At 43.6% G+C, this 20,343-nt stretch overlaps 1 protein-coding gene across 2 annotated transcripts; it reads left to right on the top strand.

Annotated features, from left to right (window-relative positions):
• The first annotated feature begins 10,594 nt into the window (after window positions 1-10,594).
• On the top strand, window positions 10,595-19,796 carry LOC105052080 (transcription factor E2FA). 2 transcript variants are annotated; one of them, XM_010932782.4, is made up of 14 exons: window positions 10,595-11,053; window positions 16,225-16,414; window positions 16,654-16,713; window positions 16,906-16,991; window positions 17,065-17,153; window positions 17,273-17,327; window positions 17,478-17,530; window positions 17,618-17,668; window positions 17,759-17,807; window positions 17,935-18,000; window positions 18,099-18,175; window positions 18,347-18,578; window positions 19,298-19,364; window positions 19,456-19,796. In XM_010932782.4, the coding sequence occupies exons 1-14, from the start codon at window positions 10,856-10,858 to the stop codon at window positions 19,590-19,592; spliced, it is 1,410 nt and encodes a 469-aa protein (XP_010931084.1). In that variant the 5' UTR covers window positions 10,595-10,855; the 3' UTR covers window positions 19,593-19,796. The 2 variants fall into 2 exon arrangements, with proteins under 2 accessions (XP_010931084.1, XP_029122561.1); XM_029266728.2 differs by lacking the exon at window positions 10,595-11,053 and adding an exon at window positions 15,243-15,359.
• The last annotated feature ends 547 nt before the right edge of the window (window positions 19,797-20,343 follow it).

Below are 20,343 nucleotides of genomic sequence, written 5' to 3'. Positions count from 1 at the left end.
CGAAGATCGACCAACTGGTGGATGCAATGTCCGGTCATCGACTGCTCAGTTTCATGGATGCCTTTGTTGGATATAACCAGATCCGGATGGCGCCCGAGGACGAAGAGCATACGACCTTCGTGACCATCAAGGACCTTTACTGTTACAGAGTGATGCCCTTCGGTCTGAAGAATGTTGGAGCTACCTACCAGCGACTCGTCAATAAGATCTTCAAAGTTCAAATCGGATGCAATATGGAGGTGTACGTGGATGACATGCTGGTGAAGAACGCACAGGCTTCAGATCACGTCCAAGACCTGGAAGAAACTTTTCGCACGCTTCGATGACATCGGATGAAGCTAAATCTGACCAAGTGCACCTTCGGGGTGACTTCAGAAAAGTTTCTCGGGTTCCTCATTTTTCAACGTGGAATTAAGGCTAACCCCGAGAAGATAAAGGCAATTATCGACATGCGGCACCTGAACACCAAAAAAGAAGTACAGCAGCTCAATGGAAGGATCATCGCACTCAGTCGATTCATTTCTCGATCGGCTGAGAGATGCCTCCCATTCTTCAAAACCCCGAGACAGACAAAGAATTTCTCTTGGCCGAATGAGTGTCGGCAGGCCTTCGAAGATTTGAAGAAATATCTGACTTCTCCACCCCTGCTTGTAAAGTTGGAGGTCGAAAAAATACTGTACCTTTACTTGGCTATCGCTCCAGAGGTGGTTAGTTCGGTACTCATCCGGGAGAACAAGAGTCGAACTCACCAACCCATATATTATACCAGCAAAGTGTTCCACGAAGCCGAAACTCAGTACTCAAGAGCAGAGAAGATGATATTTGCCTTGGTCATATCAGTGCAACGACTCCGTCCATATTTTCAAGCGCACGCCATCATGGTCTTCACCGACCAACCCCTGAGGGCGATCCTGTATCGCCCCGATACATCAGGATGACTGGCAAAATGGGCGGTGAAGCTGAGCGAGTTCGACATCCAGTACCGATCACGATCTGCTTTGAAAGCCCAAGTCCTGGCCGACTTCATTGCGGAATGCACGACAACCGATCAAATATTGGAAGACGGGAGCTCCAAAGAGACTGCGACCTCTGAATATAACCCCGGGTCAACCTGGGTATTACACATAGACGGAGTTTCCAATGCTTAAGAGAGCGGGGCCGGATTCCTACTTACCAACTCAGAGGGAGTTAGTTACCGAGTACGCCATCTGATTCAACTTCAAAGCCTCCAATAATCAAGTTGAGTATGAAGCGCTCCTCGCTGGCTTGAGAATGGTGAAGGAGCTCGAGATTGATAGCCTCAGAGTCTTCTCCGACTCCCAACTGATTGTAGGGCAAGTCAGAGGCGAATTCAAAGCACGGGATCCGACCATGGCGAAATATTTTTGAAAAGTGAGAGATCTCGTGGCGCACCTCAAGTATTTCGAGATCTCTCACATTCTCAGGACGGAGAATGCTCGGACCGACGTGCTCTCCAGGTTTGCGACATCCGCCTACGGCACTTTGGACCGGACACTCATAGAGAGACTCGAGCAATCGAGCATCGACAAGGCTGAGGAGGTTCTACAACTGACGATCGAGCCAAGCTGGATGGATCCGATCATTCAGTATCTAACTGAGGGAACCAGCCTCGAAGACCCCACAGAAGCCAAGCGACTCCGGTGGATGGCATCCCAATATGTAATGATGGATGGGCGACTCTACAAAAGATCGTTCTCCCTTCCCTTGCTAAAGTACTTGGGACCGACGGATGCGGACTACGCACTCAGGGAGGTGCATGAAGAGATCTGCGAAAGTTACCTGGGGGGTAAATCCCTGGCCTACAAAATCCTACGGCAAGGCTACTACTGGCCCACCATGAAGAAAGATGCGGCTGACTTGGTTCGAAGGTGTGAGCTATGTCAAAAGTACGCCAACATACAACATCGGCCTGCCAACTAGCTGACTTTCATTGTCGTCCCGTGGCCCTTCGCTCAATGGAAAATCGATGTACTCGGCCCTTTTCCTCTGGCGTCTGGCCAAAGAAAGTTCATAGTCGTCACAATTGACTATTTCACCAAGTGGATGGAGGCCGAACCCCTGGTGCAAATCACCGAGCGTAAGATGGAAAATTTTATCCAGAAGTCCATCATCTCCAAATTCGGACTGCCACACACTATCATCACCGACAATGGGCGACAGTTCGATAATCATGACTTCAGAGAGTTCTGTGCAAGATTTCATATCACGCATAAGCTGACCTCGGTCAAGCATCTACAGTCTAACGGAGAAGTCGAAGTGACCAATCGGACCATTCTGCATGGGTTGAAGACTCGACTAAACGAAGCCAGAGGCCTCTGGGTCAAGGAATTGCACTTGGTCCTGTGGGCATACCGAATGACACCCCGTGTCCCGACCGGAGAATCTCTTTTCAATTTGACCTATGGGACGGAGGCAATGATCCCACTTGAGATCGGGCTGCCATCGACTAGAGTTGAGCAGTACTGCGAACCAGACAACTCCGAGTATCGGAGGGCTGACCTGGATCTCCTACCCGAGCTCCGACGCGAGGCTCAACTCTCCATGGCTTCCTACTGACAAAGAGTGGCCCGATACTACAAAGCTAAAGTTAAGCCAAAGTTTTTCAGACCTGGAGACCTGGTTTTAAGAAAGGCGAAAGTCTCGAAGCCTCGGGATCAAGGAAAACTGTCCCCGAACTGGGAAGGATCCTACAAGATAGCGGACACCTGCAGATCGGACGCCTACCGACTTGAGACCCTGGAAGGGATGACCATTCTCCGGACTTGAAATGCTGACAACCTAAAATTGTACCATCAGTGAATTCTGTATGTCCTTATTTGAAATACAACTCAATTTCGAAATCCCAGAGTCTACAAAGTTCGGTTCTCCGTTGAGGGTCGGCCCTCGCTAGAAGTACGAGCCCTGACGCCCCGACTCAGGTCCAACGTTTTGTTGGAAATCTACAGCCCGATCGTCGATGACACATCGAACTCTTACGAGAACCGTTCTATCTACGCTAACGGAAGGCCAGCGCTGGCGATGAAACCTCTCTAAGTTGAAGCCGCGCTCCTTCCACAGTCGACTCCCGATCAATGCGGCTGGCTAACTTGCCAACTTAGCTTCGACTAAGGAGGGCAAAATGCCAAGACGACTGCAGTCGCATTCGTGATATACCGACTTGGTCACGATCGATCGAAGAATATTCGGTTTGCCACCATTTATCATACGTCGCGACGTATACGTCCGACCAAGGGTTGGACAACGGATATTCGACTTGTCATCGTTATTCTAACCGAATACGTCGGACACTACTCGACTATCAGATTCTACGAAATGATCGTGTCGACAAGCTACATTCACGGTCGACCGACACCCGACCCGACGTGCATGCCCGACCAAGGTATGGGCAATGGACGCTCGACCTACAGTCGGGATGATTCTCGACCATCGGATCCTATGCAATCTGTACGACAGTCAGGACGTCGGCCTGCGATCGGGGCTTGCTCTGCCCTTAGCATGGCGCACGCCACTAACTATCTTGATCAACTATGCTGGATCCTATCGAACGTCCTAACGAGGTATGTCAGAGCTACGACCTATACACTCGGGGATGTCTCGGTGAGACATACAATTTGAACCGCATACAGGGAAAATTTGAAAAGTCTTCGATTTCATTTAGTTGAAGTTAGACTTACAAAATTGGATCGAAGCCTGATTACAAGTATCAAAGGTGAAACAAAATAACGGAGCAGACAGTCCGACTACTCGTCGGAATCGACTTCCTGCATCGAGAAAAGTTCGAGAGCGATTGGTGTACCCGCTCGGGTCGGAGTGGGATCGGAGGTTGGAGCCGCCTCACCTTCGGTAGCCTGTTCCACCGACCCAGGGATGACCTCTTCCGCAGCCGTCTGATCCTCTGTTATTGGGTCGGCCTCCTCCTCTGCGGCTTGGTCCTCCGACCCCGGAGGGACGATGCTGCTCAGGTCGAGCTCCGGATGCAGACTCTGGATTGCATCCCGGGCGTCCTCATACCCCACTCGATAGGAGGCGAAGCCGCTCTCGAGAAGCTCCTCCCGGTATTTATCCGAGCTGTGGAAGTCCTCCACCGCCCGGCTCAGCGCCTCTTTAGCCGACTTCGCCTCCGCCATCGCTATGTCGGCGTCAGCTTGGGCGGAGGATAGGTTCTCCTCGACCTTAGCCAGATTTTCAAGCTAACCTGAAGTTGTTCGCACTCGGCCTCGAGCTCACTGATACAGCCATCCCGCTCATGCTGCAGTCGATGAACGGAATGGGTCTTGCGCTTGACCTGCTCACGGGCCAACTAAAGTTCGGCCTCCGAGGCAGTCAGGCCATCGATGAGTCAGAAAATCTCCTCCTCGAGCCTAGCCTCACGGTCGACCGACAGCTTCAGCTGTTCCACCAACGTCGCCTTCTCGGCTTCAGCAGTTTTGGCCCTATCCTTCCAGGCCGCCCGGACGTCGCCAAATCTCCGATACCCGACCTCTAACTCGGACATGTTGTAGATCAGCTGCAAGTAGAAGACCGATCGTCAGAAAAATAAAATGATGAAAATAATGATGGAGAGGAAAGAAAAAGAAGAACTCACCTGGATCATGGTTGGGTAGAAGGAAGAGAGCGTCTCGATCACAGACCGACTCTTCAAGAGCTCCCGATTGGCCAGAAGAATGGTTGCCTGACACAACCTCCTGGCCAAATTGTGGTTGGCCAGGGCCGATGACCCCTTAGAAACCCGAACGTCGGTCGACGCGGTGCGGCCCGCCGACCTTGAGTCATCCATCGGTACCATCGGAGCCTTCCCCCGATCAGTTGCCTAGGCCTGGAGATCAGAGTGGGATGGAAAGCTTGAACTCAACTGAGTTCCTCCCGAGGGCGCGACGGGAGCCACCGCAGGTCGTTCGGGCTCACTTGCTTCGATCCGAACCTCTTCCACAGGCGGGGGCACCGACACTCCTTCAGCTGCCCCCTCCGTTGCCCCTTCCTCGGACGGTGCCTCGGATGGCACCACCGGCACCGATAAGGCGATGATCGGTTCAAAGCCCGACGCTCGTTCAGCGTCAGGCTGTACAACCGCCCTAGCAACGACAGTAGGGGATGATGTCTGGGGCCTCTTGGGTGGCTACGAAGGTCCGACCCCGGACGTCGGTCTCTTCCTCACCGCGTGCTACCGAATGTCGGCATCTGTAAGTCTTACTCTCGATGGCATGCCTGCAATTTCAACGAAAGATTAGCACAAGTCCGAAGATGGATGGAAAAGTCAAAAGACAACCGACAGACCAAACTGTACCTAAACAGAGAACCAAACTTAGGTCGGCATCATAGAGAGCTTGTTCAGTGACGAGCTCTCTCTGCTTCAGCACCGACATATCCTTCAGTCGGTGAAAGTCCTCTCGGTCTTCTACCTCCACCCAACTGTTTTCGTTCAGCTGAGTTTGAGGGTCGCCCCAGCGAGAAGGAAACCCCCAAGATAGCGGAGAAGAAATGAAGAAAAATTGGTTCTTCCATCCGTGGATCAACGATAGAAGATCGATGATGAATGAAAGACTCTTTTGGAGATTGAAGAACCACCATCCTCGGACTTTCGGGTGGGGTCGGAGGACGAAGAACGTCCGGAAGAGAGAGATGCGGAGAAAGGTCGGCAAGAGCCGACACAACAAAGCGAAGCTGATTATTAATCGGACTGAGTTCGGCACCAATTACGCCGGGCAAAGCCCGTAATAATCCAAGACATTCCGGACGAACTCCAAGATCGAGAAGCGAAGACCTGCCCGAAGGTCCTCAACATAAAAGGCCACCTGATCCGAAGGTGGGTTGTTAACTCGACCCCCGGCCCCAGGAGCGAAAAGTCAGAACTGCTCCGGGATACCATATTGCTCCCTAAGCCATTTGACATTCGACGTCGAAAGCGAAGAAGCCTCCGCCTCCGGGGTTGACCGGGAATCATTGGTCGGGTTCTCCGGCTGACTTCCTCGAGGAGAGGTTCTAGCCATAACGCTAGCCCAAGAAAAGAAAATAGAAAGGAGAATGCAAAGGGAGCGAAAATGTAAAGGGACAAGAATGAAAAGTTTCGAGAAGAGCTTTCAGAGAAGGAGGAAAGAAACAGCTACCTGAAACTGGGAGACAAGATAACTCGATAGGGCCTCAGTGCCAGAAACAGGACAGTGAAAAGTGAAGCTTTGGGTACGAGTGGCAGCATATATGTAGGGTCCTTCGATGGTCGAGATGAAAGCACGCCGAACGAGGATTTTTCGGATGTTGACACGTGGTAGTGCCTGGGCCCTTCCTCGGTTCGACGTTTTGACGCATCTACCCCAGATCGAGCCACGTCGCCTCCATCTGCACGAACGATCCGGCCCAATAGCCCCTCGATGTGTGGTGGAAAAATCACGTCTCGGAATTAATTAACCGACGGTGGTTTGCATCTCGATGAGACGTCTGACACCGGATCGTCCATTGGTACGGTCGTCAGAGTCGGGACATGACGTGATAGAAAACCACCCTTTTCGTCCGAGGCCGTCGCCCACATGGTAACGCGGGCCAACACGACATCAGACTCAGGAGTGGGGGGATAACTGTTAGGATATACCGACCGACCCCTATATGTCGACTTATCCTCGGAACGGTCCAACCGACGCCCGACTCTACCCGCTGGATGGACGGACGACTTCGACAATAACCGTCGACAATATTCAGCCAAAGAAGCGCCGGCCAAACAGGCCAATACTGTCTCTAACTGGCCGAACCCATATCACCGACTCACTGTCGGGGGTGGCAGCCGACATCCGACTTTCACAAGGCACCAGATTAGCCTACATCACCACCCGACGTTCCAGCAACCAAATACCGACATATAGTCAGTCAGTCCGTCCGAACGCCGTACAACCGCTATGGGCTGTTGTCCTGCTAAGGACATGCTATACGACCGCCATGGAGCATTGTCCTGCCAAGGACATGGATTAATTCCAATGACTTGACAACTCACGACGATTTGATAGCCCCTGACGATTTGATAACTCTCCAGTTGTCTACACCAATAATGACGGGACCATACCGCATTCTACTATAAAACACGGTAAGACAACAGTTTTGGTAAGCTCTCAAGCTCTCAAGAGCTCTCTCTCTCGCTGAGCCCCTGATTTTTTCGCTGTTGCCTAGTCTCCTCTCTGACTTAAGCATCGGAGGGTCTCTGCCGGAGATATCTCCGGTCAGTGAGGACTTTTCTTATAGGTGCGCGTTCCGGACGATCAAGTGACGAGGGAATTGGCCGCAACAGCAATGATCCCATCATCTTTATCCACATCATCCTTCATTTTGGATAGATCACTCCATACCAAACGCCTTCTAAGATGTTATAAAGCCAAAGTAGAATTATAATTCTTGTTTACCAATCCTGCGATATGGATTGAGCTTGTGATGATTCTGCATGCGTGGCCGTATATTTTGGTGCAGGATGCTGAAAATAGTGAGTGCTGAGCATTGGCCTTTGCTCGACTCTGTTGGAAGCTGAACGTGAGAAGCCTTTGGACTTGATTCAGCACAGGAGTCGGAGAGCCCCATATCCTAACCAGTGCAGAGATGGGGACAAGAGTAGTACCCTCATCATCCTCGCATACGAACAGTAGCCAAAAGATGTTAGGTTGGCTGTCCCTTAGGGTGGTCCATATATTTATCGATCTGATTGCAAGCTACGATGCATTCTGATGCTCAGGTGGTCCTCAGATCCTGCAAACCGTTTGCAAGCTCTTAAACAGTATGATTGGGTGCCCCAGAGGGGTGGATGGTTAACCTGTGGCTGGAAATATTTGTGTGGGTTTTCATGGATCTCTTTTCACTGCAACAGTAATGACCAGGATTGATGCAGCAAAGTTGTTTCAGGTGCTCCTCTTTTGCTCGCCACGAATGACAGGTGATAGCAAAGGTGCAGGGCATCATGACAGGGCTATCAAATTTTTCAGATATGCCTGTGATTTCAGAGGGTATCTGGGTGCTGGACCAATTTCATGTGAAGCAGCCATCCGCGCCACCCTTCCCATTTGGAAATAACCCACCTATCAATTAGCACCTGCAAAGCCAATCTTACCATCACTCATATGGAAAATTACTGCAATAATATAATTATTAAACGATGCTTGATTTCTTTGCCTTTGTAATATTCAAATTTTTCTGAATATTTTTTTGAAGGATACCATCAACCTAAGGGGTTTGCCCTTAAAAAAATTATATTTTACACTATGTGCATCATGTGGCAGTGCACCGTGCCAATCATTTTATCTTTGTTCTATATATCTCATTCATCATGCTAGCCTCTGTGATTGACCACGAAGAAGAAATGAGGTGATTGGCATGGTGCACAATCACGTTGATGCACATAGTATAGGATATAATTTCTTTTGTGCTTGAAGGTAAGATAAGGTCCATGGATGATAAAGTGGTTATGTAGTTCCGCAATCAAGGTTATGCAGTGAGGACCCGCTTATAGGTTGGGCCTAGAATAGGTCAAGATCATGTGCACTTTGGCAAAAATGAAGTGTATTTTTGGTGTTTGACATGGCACTAAATGTGCACCTAACATGGCAATCCAGTAACTGGGGGAGCCCAACTAATGCTCACCTATCTTCCATGTATTGCATCAATCTCTGATAGCCATGAATGACTAGGGAACCGAGCAGGGAGTGGACCTATCTCCCACATTTACACCAATCTATGATAGCCACCAATGACCATGGAACCGAAGAGGCAATGAAGTGGCGAAGAGAGCAGTGCTCCTTGGCAAATGGATCATGGATGCCTTTAATTGGCTAGAGCGAATGCTGCACAGATTGCCTAAAGACCCGTTGATCCATGTCAAGTCCACTCACATTGTAGATAGACCAAAAAAACGAAATGAAAGTCTTCAATTTCAATCAACTGACATCAATAGAAGTGTTTTCACTTGTGGAAGATATGGCATTTGACAAGGATGTTATTTTTTGAGGATTGTATTTGTGGTATGATGATTAAATATTTCAAAAGCGCACGCTCTTATGTCATAAAAGAGACCTAAGGTCCGCAGTCCGAACGTTGGAGGCCCCCATCATCCGAAAGCAAATATTCCCGTGGGTAGGTGGGTCCCACAGTCTCCCACTCCATCGTGCATCCCAGGGTTCCCAATACTGTCCATTCACGGAAGAGGTGACTCGTGGTGGCTGTTGGAGAGGAAACAGCCAAACCAGGATCACTTTACAGGGGGTTACCGGTCACGTGTCCCGGATTTGGGACACGTCCTCGCACCCAAAGGGACGTGGAGGCGTTGCCGCAACCTGGTTTTGGGAGGACGCGAATTGTATCTTTTGCACGAAAGAAGACTCACCGTCCTTCGCGCGAATCCACCGTTGGATCGCACAATTGTTCGGAGAGCTGTCAAGGCGGATGAACGGAGGAGTCATGCTGCTGCGTGTGAATCGCGATCCAACGGTCAATGTCGCCACAGAACATCAATCATTCTTTGGGACGAAAGATATAACCCGAACCCGTTTTGGGAAGGGGCTCCTCCCACTCGCAGCGCGCCCGCCAAATCCTACGACTCTCGCTCTTCGCCCGCTAGGGTCTCGCTCTCAAAAAATCGCGAGGAGACGACGACCCAAAAGCGCGCGCATCGCCGATTCGAACGAGCGCGAGCTGTCAGTATTAGGTCACCGCTCCATCCTCATTGGCCGGACAAACAGCGTTATAAATAAAAAAAAGAATACACTAAAAATTAGAAATCTATTTCTCTGTGAGTCTCATATACGGACAAACGCTGTTTAACCAAACTCGCTCCGTATGTGACGGACGCAGGCGCCCGGGCAAGACCGTTTATTTGAGCCGTCGTCCACGAAGGAATTCTTTGACCGACCTGTGCCGTGTCCGTAAACTATTTTAGTAACGGCCGTTATAATATTTATTTTTCATGCCGCATCTTATTAAAATAAAAATTAATATTACATTATTATTTTGTGCAAAGATCATCATTAGCTGTTCTTTTTGTTATAATAGTAGGTCATTGTAAGGAATATGATGTATTTATTTGAGGTATCGATATAATTAAAATATTGTTAAACAAATTTTTATTTTTTATTAAATAAATTCGTTTAATCTATAAAAAAGTTAGTTATTTTTAAATTTAAATTTATTAATATTATTTTTTCTTAGCACATTAATAATATGAAGCTTATTATGACAGCATGATGGTCATGGTTATTATTTATATTTTGTTAGTTTTTTTTTTTACACGATGAAATGGTATCTTAACAACGTTCCAACCAAATTGTTAGATGGCCGTTTAGTATGTTAACGGTGTTCTTTTTAAACCGTTAATAGGTCGTTACTTTACACGACTTTGGATGGTCTGGTGACCCTAATACAAGCTCTTTTTCCTATGTAAGAACCACAAAGAACGGCTTCTCATCTATTTCTTATTTTCCTTTTGTTTTATTTTATAATTTTAATTCCACTCACGCCTTCCCTCCATATCTATCCTGAAGTCCGAACTATAATTTCCCTCTCTTCCCTCGTTTTCTGCTCTCCGCTTTTTTAACCCTTGCTCTCCGCCTCCGCGCCCACCCCCATCCCCCAAGAATCCCAGATCCCAAATCCCCCCAAACCCTAGCCGCAGCCGCCCCTCCCGCTGCCGATCCCGCTGGCGAGCCCCCCGGCCCCTCGGATCCCCTCGATCCGCTGCACCCTTCTGACCTCCCCTTGAATCGAGGGTTTTAGCCTAGGATTTTGCCTCGGCCACCGATCTTTCGGTGTTGTACTGCGAGATCGACGTCCGTTTCGCTGCGTTTCGGCACCGATTTCGTTCCCCGGGGCGGGCTTGATGACTGGCGGCCGAGCGGCGGGGAACCGGTCGGCGCAGCAGCAGGCGGGGCAGATCTTCCAGCCGCTGAAGCGCCACCTGCCGTTCTCCTCGGTGAGGCCGCGGTTCGTCGCACCCGATGAGTACCACCGGTTCTCCGCCGCCGACTGCCGCCGGATCGCTGACGATGTCGCCGATGCCCTAGTTGTTAAGACACCCGTGCGTTTCGTGTGGAGACTTGTCGGTTTTTTCTATGTTCGAGATGGAACACAGTCACTGTATCGGTGTTCTGATCGTGCTTTTAGTGCTTTTGATTGCTATTTCCCCCTTTTGGTTTCATCGCATGCTAAAATTGTTTGTTTTCTTGACATATTTCTCGCCTTTTAGGAAATTTTAGAGGGGTAGAATTGGTACGGGAGCTTATATTGAAGTATTTTGCTTCTATAGGTCCATATCGTTTTATGTTGCTGCTGCAGGTGTAGTTGAAATGCTCCTTTTATTTTAAAGACATCAGATTTATTTGGGAACATTGAATACTGAAGCTATGGGTGTTACTCTTTGCAATTGTTGCATCGAAGCAGTAAATAGTTGATTTTGTTCCGAGGTAACTTGCGATTTTGTGAGAGCATGAATGATAGCTTGTGCAATTAGTTTATGCCATTTGAGTTTTGAGATGCTGTCGTAAAGCTTTAAATTTCACCTCATTGAAATTGGCAGATCTTTCTATAGAAAGTTGACATGCCCCTTCATCCAAAAATTCACCTCCACGTTTGTCTGATTATGTTGTTATCTTGTTAGTATTTATGATATTTGCCGCTTTTGAAAGAATTGGAGTTTTTATGAAATATCTTAGAATGAATGCTTGAAGCAGGACGAGTGATAATTGTTGCCGTGGGCTTCTGGTATGGATCTACCTGCAAGAACGATTAGTGACTATATGAATCGAACAAAATTTCTCACATCTTTCTACTGTCTTGTGAGGAGCATGTGCAAGGAAAAACCTAGACTTATCTGCAACTTTCTTGCAGCTTGTGGGCACTGTATCAGTACATTTTTAGATTTTGTAAACAAGCAGCTTCAAAGCTTTAATTAATGCCTCCTGGATTCAATTCAGCATTTAGTTGCTTGTTTAAATGTAGGATGTGCTGATTTCTTTCTCTCTCTTTTTTTTTTTGTTTTTTTTTTGGGGGGGGGGATGTATGTTGTCATTTTGTGTCTCAAGATTGGAAAATATCTTCAATAGGTAGCAAAGTGAGGATCTTTTGGATAGTTGCCTCGGCAATACAATTTGTTCATGTTGAATGCTATATGTTTCGATCCATTTTGAGAAGAGTAGTGTAGATTATTTCAAAGAGCTCAAGGGCAGTTAAATGTTGGATAAGAATTTTGAGAAAGGAGCAATGAAGCTTGCATTCACAAGCATATGACTATTGTTAAAAATGAGTGCCTTGATTTTTGATAAGATGAAGCAAAACTCACTGGTTGTCGGGCCTCTATAAGAGGTACTCATTTTGATTTTTCGATATTTTGCTCAAATTCTTGCTACATTTAATTCTTTTCTTGTTCTGGATCATCTATGAGTGCTTGTGAAGGGTTCAAATAATGTTCTTTTCAATTTAACTAGTGGTGAGAAGTTATCTACCAACTGTCGATCAGCAATTTGCCAAAATTTGTTTATGGATTTCCTTTTGGTCATTTGTGTACTTTTCCTACATTGATAAATATTCTAGTGTGAAGTCAGATCTGGTTAGATAAATTCACCAAATGTATCTGTTTATATTAATACTGAAGGTTTCATTGTGAATGTGATGTCCAATCATGACAAACATCTTCTTCTTCCCTTTGCTTCAGTACCTTTTTCTGAGAAATTGTTCCCAATAACAAATTTATCCTGCCCGCTCTCTCAACTTAATGCCCCTGTGGCTCTTTATTCAGTATTTTTGGATGGCAATGCATGCTGTGCTGAGTTTCTAAAGTCATTTGCTGAATCATGTTTGACATTGTGGAACATGTGAGCGCCAAAGTTCATCTTTTAGTGTTTGCATATTGTGGTACTTTGTTACCTTATGCTGCGGATGTATCTGACTCTATTCACCGCTGCAGAGGTTTGTAGATGGTTCAAGCTAGAAGCATAAAGAGTGGACTTAATGACAATATATGGAGCAATGGACTGTTGTCTGCAGATAATTCTGGCAGGAAAATATAAAGGTCAAAGGGATATTGATGAAAGCCTGGATTAGCATGTGGGTAATGGGAAAGATAAGAAAGGATCAGGACCAAAAATTAGCAAATGTAAGACAGAGGGAGACCAAGATTGATAATAAGGGATGAAGGGAAAATCGTCATTTACGAAGATGGAGGGAGGTATTTGTTATGCCAGGTCTATTTGTCAAAATACAAGAAAGAGGCAAAAGAAATAGTGGATGAGATGCTAGAAGTGGAAAAGCGGGGGGATGGAAGAGATTAAAAAAGAGAGATTAGGCAGCTGAAATCATTGTTTGTTTTCAAAATTGATGTGTTGGCACATCCATGGAACTCATTTTGCTTAAATTTAGGGACTTTTTTGTGTGAACATCTGCATGTATGTTCTTTCTGTGTATTCACTTTCTTTGATTGTTTGATGTTTTAATGGTTTGAATGCTGAAACTGATAGCTTAAAAACCTGTGCATCAATAAGTCTGCCCCTATGTCCTTGTTTATGCATTTAGTAAGTCATGCTCTGTATGTATGATTTGGAAGCCCATCATATGTGAGTTGGTGTAGCCTACTGCAAGTGCTTCCAACCACTGATGTATTGATCTTAAGTCAAATTCAATATTTGAGTCATTAGATACAAAATGATCTGGTCGGCACCTGTTTTGCAAATTGGAATTCTTATGACTTGTCTGATTTGGATGTGAACCATGAAGTTCAAGTCATGGGTTTTATATCTTTTTTCTTTTTTAATCTTGAGAGGAAGATTAGGCACTAACCCTTATCATTTTCACAAATCATAAATTGTATATCATCACCTGAAATTATAAAATTCAGTTTTGATGCATTGAAAGAGAATATATTCTATCAAATTTTTAAACACCTAAATCTGTCTGGTGGATTTTTATAGAACTTTAGAAATCTCTCTCATAAATTATCTATGTCGGAAATAACCATAAAAAAGCTGCTGAGATTTTCAATCTTTCTATCAAAAATGTGAAAAGTTATGGTTTGAGTCAAGGATTCAGATTTCGGCAGAACATTCCACAACATACCGGGATGGGGTACCATCCCATGTGTCGGGGCAGGGCTGTTCTGCTAACATCTCAATGTCCCAATTGGTACATCTTAAGACATCCCCTGTCCTAAGTATCGGGACGGGATGGGACGGTGGCGTGTCTTTTCTATGGGAAAATCGGGATAATCCCATCCCACGGGATTTAAAATCTTGGTCTGAGTTACATCCCTTATCAAAATTTACACACACACACACACACACATATATATGTATATATTCTCTGCTAGATTCTACATCGAAAGCATCTTGACCTCCCAAATTTTTGTTGATATGGGTCTCTGAAAATACTCTAACTTACTGGCCTAACTACCACCACCCTGTTGCATAATTCTGCGACAAAATTCATGAATTTAATGTGACATAATCTGGTGCGGTACTTTATATTATTTTTATTCCTATAAAATTTCTATGACAATGCTTATAATAATTCCTTATTTTTCTTACTTTAAGATCTTACCAAATAAGCTTATTAACTAGGTCCTTGCTCTGCAAACTTCACCAGAATTTCTTCATATCATCATCCTTCTCAAAGCTTTCTTGGCTTATATTGCTTAGTGTGTTGCCCTTATATATTCATTTTTCTAGAGTTATGTTTTCAATAATTTTGCAGATATTCTATATTTTGTTGAACTCACTAATCTTTTATTGGAACTATGTTCTCCATAATTTTGATACTTGTAAATTGTTTTATTATTTCGACACCTTTACTTTAGCTGAACTGCAGATGTTAGGCACACCAATAGATAATCATAATATATGCAGCATAATTAACCTTACTACTCATTTTTCTCCTTTGGGTTTTTATACATCTTTCCAGGCCTTTTACATTCTTCATTCTTTTCTATTCAATAAAGATCAGCCTTGACAATCTCTTATCATCTTTCAAATCATGATCGTAGTCTGCTATTTCTTTTCTTTTAGAAAAGTTGCTTTGTTGATACTGCCTTTATGCTTCACATCATTTTCATTCATCTTATGCTTGTCATCAATGGAATTTGTGCTTTGTGTGGCATTGTGTTCTTCCTTTAATTTGCAATATCTTTTTAGTGTAACTAGGTGCTTATCATCCCTTAAACCCAACAGTTAATCTTGTCTTGTGGATGCAAGGCATTGCCTATTTGGGGAAAGCTCTTTTGCCTGACAATATGAAAAGAAGCCTTGGTTGATCTGGATCCTTTCAACATATCAACTCTGGAGTTCTCGACTCTTATGAATGATCACATTGCATAAAGTGATAATATAATCAATGGCATGGTAATTTGTTGACAATGGCATTGCTATGCCACCATTTCATCATAATATACAACCATATCTTTAACATTTTTCTAATATTTCCAAGATCTTTCTTTCTTTTGGATTCAATCCTTTCTTTCCATCTCATTATGCGATGAAGAAAAGAGAGAATTGTAACTATGCTTTTGTGAATCTCACTTCTAGGGAGATTATAGGAATGTCTGAACCATGCAGTTTTATGCTCAGTGTAATTTGTATGGGAAGCCAAAAATGATGCCATCTTTACAAAGGGAGTACTTTTTCAATTTGATATTGGAATTTTAAAGAAATTGGTTGGACCGTTGGAGGCTTTTAACTTTCATTAATATCATGCGATTTGATTGGCCAACTTGGAAGTCTTCATCTAAAAGCACTTTAAACTTGCCTCAAGTTTAAAAATTCTAATGTATTTGGTATTTAAAGAGATTGAAAAAAAGATAGCTTGGCCTTGTGCAACTTGAAAATCTCAGTTATTTTGCATTGCAAATGAGAGTGCCAACTCCAGCAAACAAGATCTTTATTTGGTTCTATTTATAGGGTTTTCAAGATAACTTTTGAGAGCTAGGGGACCTGAGTCCCAATGTGTACAGGTATGTAGCAAGCATGTACTGAGATGCCAATCCGATACTCTAGAATGTTTATTTCCTTTTTGATCATTATACCATCTTAAAAGTTTATACTCCCTAGTTTCACGTGACATGACATCATTAAACTTCAGTGGATCCTTAGCATATGTTAAGATGTTTCAAACTTGTCTTCTTTATCAATGCAGTTCTTTAGTCTGTTCTCTGAGTAGCATTATAATGGTGGTAATCGTATTTCACTGAAAATGGCATTCCATATGTAGTTGAAGAGAAAGCCTGACCAAGAAGACAATGAAGCTGCTGAATCAAGTGAGTGGACAACCAGCCCTGGATATGCTGAGGCAGTTACCAGTCCTCTCCTCACACCTGTATCAGGAAAAGGAGGTAGGACCTATGGCAGGTCCAAGGGGAAGAACAGTAAATCTGGACCTCAGACCCCCATGTCAAATGCTTGTGAGCGATCCTTTTTCCAATCCCGTTGTTGCTATCTGTTTGCACTGATCCCTTGAATAATAATTCACTGATTCCCTTACAAGTTCCTTTACATGTATGTTTTGATGGATTGTATTAGTTGTCACACTACTATTTAACTAAATCTATTAAGTCTTATGGTCATAAGTTTTGCTTTAGGTAACTTTTGTTTGCAAGTAATTAGTTTGGTTTTAATCAAGTATCATTATGGGTTCTTGTAGGTTCCCCATCTAGCAATTCTCTCACTCCAGTGGGTACCTGCCGTTATGACAGCTCTCTAGGTGATTGAAGTGGTGGTTAATCTGAAGTTTTTTTTTTTTTTTTTTTTTTTCCAAATAACAAAAAGCTTGACACTCAGGGTCTCTATAAATTATAAACTTTCAAAAATTCAGCAGTTTTAAAACCAAAGAAAAATTGATTTGAGGTTTCACTTGCTTGTGCCACTGACAACCATTACCTGATGTCTTTTCTAGGACTCCTAACAAAAAAGTTTATCAATTTACTCAAGCATGCACAGGATGGCATCCTTGATTTAAATAAAGCTGCAGAAACATTGGAGGTGAGCTGATGACCTCTCATTTATTTCGCTTTCCTTTTTATCTAGACTTAGCAAAATGTTTCTGATTATATAGGTCCAAAAGAGAAGGATATATGACATTACAAATGTCCTTGAAGGGATTGGACTGATAGAGAAGAAACTTAAGAACAGAATCCGTTGGAAGTAATGAATCTTTTCTATTTTAGCATCTTGATGTTTATTTTCCTTTTTACTTCTCTTGTAAAATGCTAAAATTTCTGATAACACAGAATACCTTAATTCGATAAGAAACTATTTGACAGGGGAGTAGATGACTTGAGGCCAGGAGAGCTTGATGATGATGTTTCAAATTTACAGGTATCATGCACAGATGCATTTTCATGCTAACGACAAAAACCGTTATCTATAGCCTGCACATGTTTAATCCATTGAGCCATTAACAAATTTGCATGATATCAAAATGTATCACTTAGTTTGAATTCTTTTTTCTTTTTGCCTTTTCTCCAGGCAGAAGTTGAAAATCTGAGCTTGCAGGAGCGCAGCCTAGATGAGCGTATAAGGTTGGTTGCTGGTCAGACTGCTACATTATGGTTATGAATAGTTTTTACTGATTTCTCTGATGCTTTTATTTATTTATTTATTTTTAGTGAAATGCGAGATAGACTAAGAGAGCTTACGGAGGATGAAAATAATCAAAAGTAAGTGCTTGACTTATATTCAGGTGCACGACTGAAGCACGCCATTTTCCATCTCTCACAGTCATTTTGTATTATCATCTATGCATTTAGGTGGCTTTATGTGACTGAAGATGACATCAAAGGCCTGCCCTGCTTTCAGGTTTGTTAACTAGCCTGTAGAAATTATTTTAGTGTTATCTGGCCTGTCAGTAATTTGAACATTAGCACTAGCTGTTAGCTGCTTATAGGAACCCAAAGTGACAGTTGATAACTTCTTTTATGTGCAGAATGAAACCTTGATTGCAATTAAAGCCCCTCATGGTACCACACTGGAAGTTCCAGATCCTGATGAGGTGAGATTATGCAAGAACTGTAAAGAAGTTCAATTTACATAGGTCATACTTTCTTTATGCATTTGATGGCTCATAAATTTTTCTCCCTCTGCATCCAGGCTGGTGAATACCCCCATAGGAGATACAGAATTGTCCTAAGAAGTACCATGGGTCCAATAGATGTTTATCTTGTTAGGTATTGATCTCCTTCCAAATAATACTTGAAGATGGTTATCTGGCATTCGAAGTTCTAACCATCCCGCCTAAAAATGATAGAGAGTCCTGAAATTCAAAGTTAAATTATGCCATGTTCTTGATATATATTCTACCATAGATTTCTGAATTTTTTCTTTTTCAATGCTCTTAGTCAATTTGAGGAGAGGTTTGAGGAGATGAGTGGTGTTGAGACACCCCCAAGGATCCTACCTACAACAAATTCAGCGTTTGTTGAGAACTCTACAGTGGGAGTGGTTACGGAAGAGAGCAGGGGAAAGGAAATGACACCTAATGTTCAAGACAGTCAGAGGATGAGTTCAGATCCAAATGCCTCACAGGATTTTGTTGGTGGGATGATGAAGATTGTTCCTTCAGATGTTGATGTGAGTTTGTTCTTCATATATATGGGTTTTAATGGTCTTGCTGAGCTTTGAGATAAGGAAAAGTGAAACACCATCTGTCAATGATCCTATGTCACCATCTGTTCTTAGGCCAAAATACTGATATAGAAATTTCTTATTACACATGGTTTTAGTTAATGGAGACTACCCTGGCCTTAAATAACATGCATCCAGTGAGGATCTGCTCCATTATTTGAGATGTCTTTACATCTAAGATTTTTAATATGAACAAATGATTAGTTGTCTACTTTGTGAATTCTTTCTTTTTTTTTTTCCTGCCTTCTTATGATCTGCCTGTTAATGAATGATATTACGATAATGTAAAGGATTTTTGGATCTTATATTGAGATCCATGAATATCATGTTGGGGATGAAAATTTCATCGATCTGGTAGAACAAGAAACTTGTTAGCTGCTGCTGCTTTGAGAATGTTTGACTTGGATACGACTTTTTTCTGTAGTAGTGAATGTAGTCCTTTATCTTTTAGATCCTCAAGGTGTTCTTAAAAAAGGAAAAAGCAATCTCAGAACTGCTATGTTTGATATTTTGCATGTACAGTTTGACTGTCATTACTGATCCATATCTCCTTTGGGTATCCTTAGCTATAGCGTCCGTGGTTGGAACTGCATCGTACCTCACAATGTGGTTAAGGGATTATACAAGATGTGTGTATTCTGAGAATTCTTTATTTCGTTTTGCAGACTGATGCTGATTACTGGCTTCTATCGGATGCTGGGGTCAGCATTACAGATATGTGGAAGACAGCACGTATCCTTTTCACTTTTTGGCTTCTTGTCGTATCCTCTTTTCTTTGTTTATCCCGAATCAAATATAGTAACTCCTTAAACTCCAACTGCAGCTGAAGTTCAGTGGGATGCAATGGGCAGGTTTAATCCAGAGGATTTCATTTCAAGCAATGTTAGCACTCCACAGCCAGAAACTCCACCATCTGGTGTTATCAATGTCCCTTCCGATACGAACTCCACTCATGGATAAATGTGAGATCAAGCAAGTAGAATTCAGAAACTCAGGTCGGCACTTTTTTCCGCTGAGGCAATCATGTTCAAGGTTCTCAGTGTCACTGAAACGACATTCTAGCTGGGTATTTCCATCAAAAATAGACCTTCTAGCTGGGAATAATCATCATTTTGGGCGGCGGCCAACCTAGTGTTTCACGGGAGAGGTGGTTGCAAGAGAAAGCTGTCAGTTGCGTTAAAAGAACTGTTACCGTCCATATGTACAGTTGAGTAACATGTCTTATTACATAGGCCGGGCAAGAATCCTAGTCTTCCTCTTTCTGAAGCATTTGTCATGCACCAACATATCAACAGTCCTCATAGCCATAGGTTCACATGTAGCAGACATCAGAATTATGTTCAATTTCTCCCATATATGTAGCTTATTATATTTCTTACATGTACAAGATGCTATGCATTTTTTTCAGTTATAACTCTTTTGAAAGATAAAAAGTTTGGGTAGCTTATCTGTTTTGCTTATCTGAGCTTTAATTTGGTATAATCATGATGATGAATATGACCCGCTAAGCATTACCATGCGACTGCTGTATACGATGGTCAGGCCAATTTTGCATATAATGATACTTTCAGTGATGCATGGGTGTCTATATTTCTGTTAGTTAATAGCAGGTACTGTCTGAATTCTCAGCTGTATCAAAAGATTGGGTCTTGACAGAGATGCAGGTCACTACCAATCCGAAGAATTGGTGATATTGTATTGACAATTGAAG

The sequence above is a fragment of the Elaeis guineensis genome, chromosome 9 (genome assembly GCF_000442705.2).
Source record: "Elaeis guineensis isolate ETL-2024a chromosome 9, EG11, whole genome shotgun sequence".
Classification (NCBI taxonomy): domain Eukaryota; kingdom Viridiplantae; phylum Streptophyta; class Magnoliopsida; order Arecales; family Arecaceae; genus Elaeis; species Elaeis guineensis.
This window is presented reverse-complemented; position numbering and strand designations above follow the sequence as displayed.

Coding starts and splice junctions, on each gene's coding strand:
- LOC105052080 (XM_010932782.4), top strand. CDS start 10,856: ATGACTGGCGGCCGAGCGGCGGGGAACCGGTCGGCGCAGCAGCAGGCG. Junction 16,992..17,064: donor AAGCTGCAGAAACATTGGAG/GTGAGCTGATGA, acceptor CTGATTATATAG/GTCCAAAAGAGAAGGATATA. Junction 18,579..19,297: donor TTGTTCCTTCAGATGTTGAT/GTGAGTTTGTTC, acceptor TTCGTTTTGCAG/ACTGATGCTGATTACTGGCT.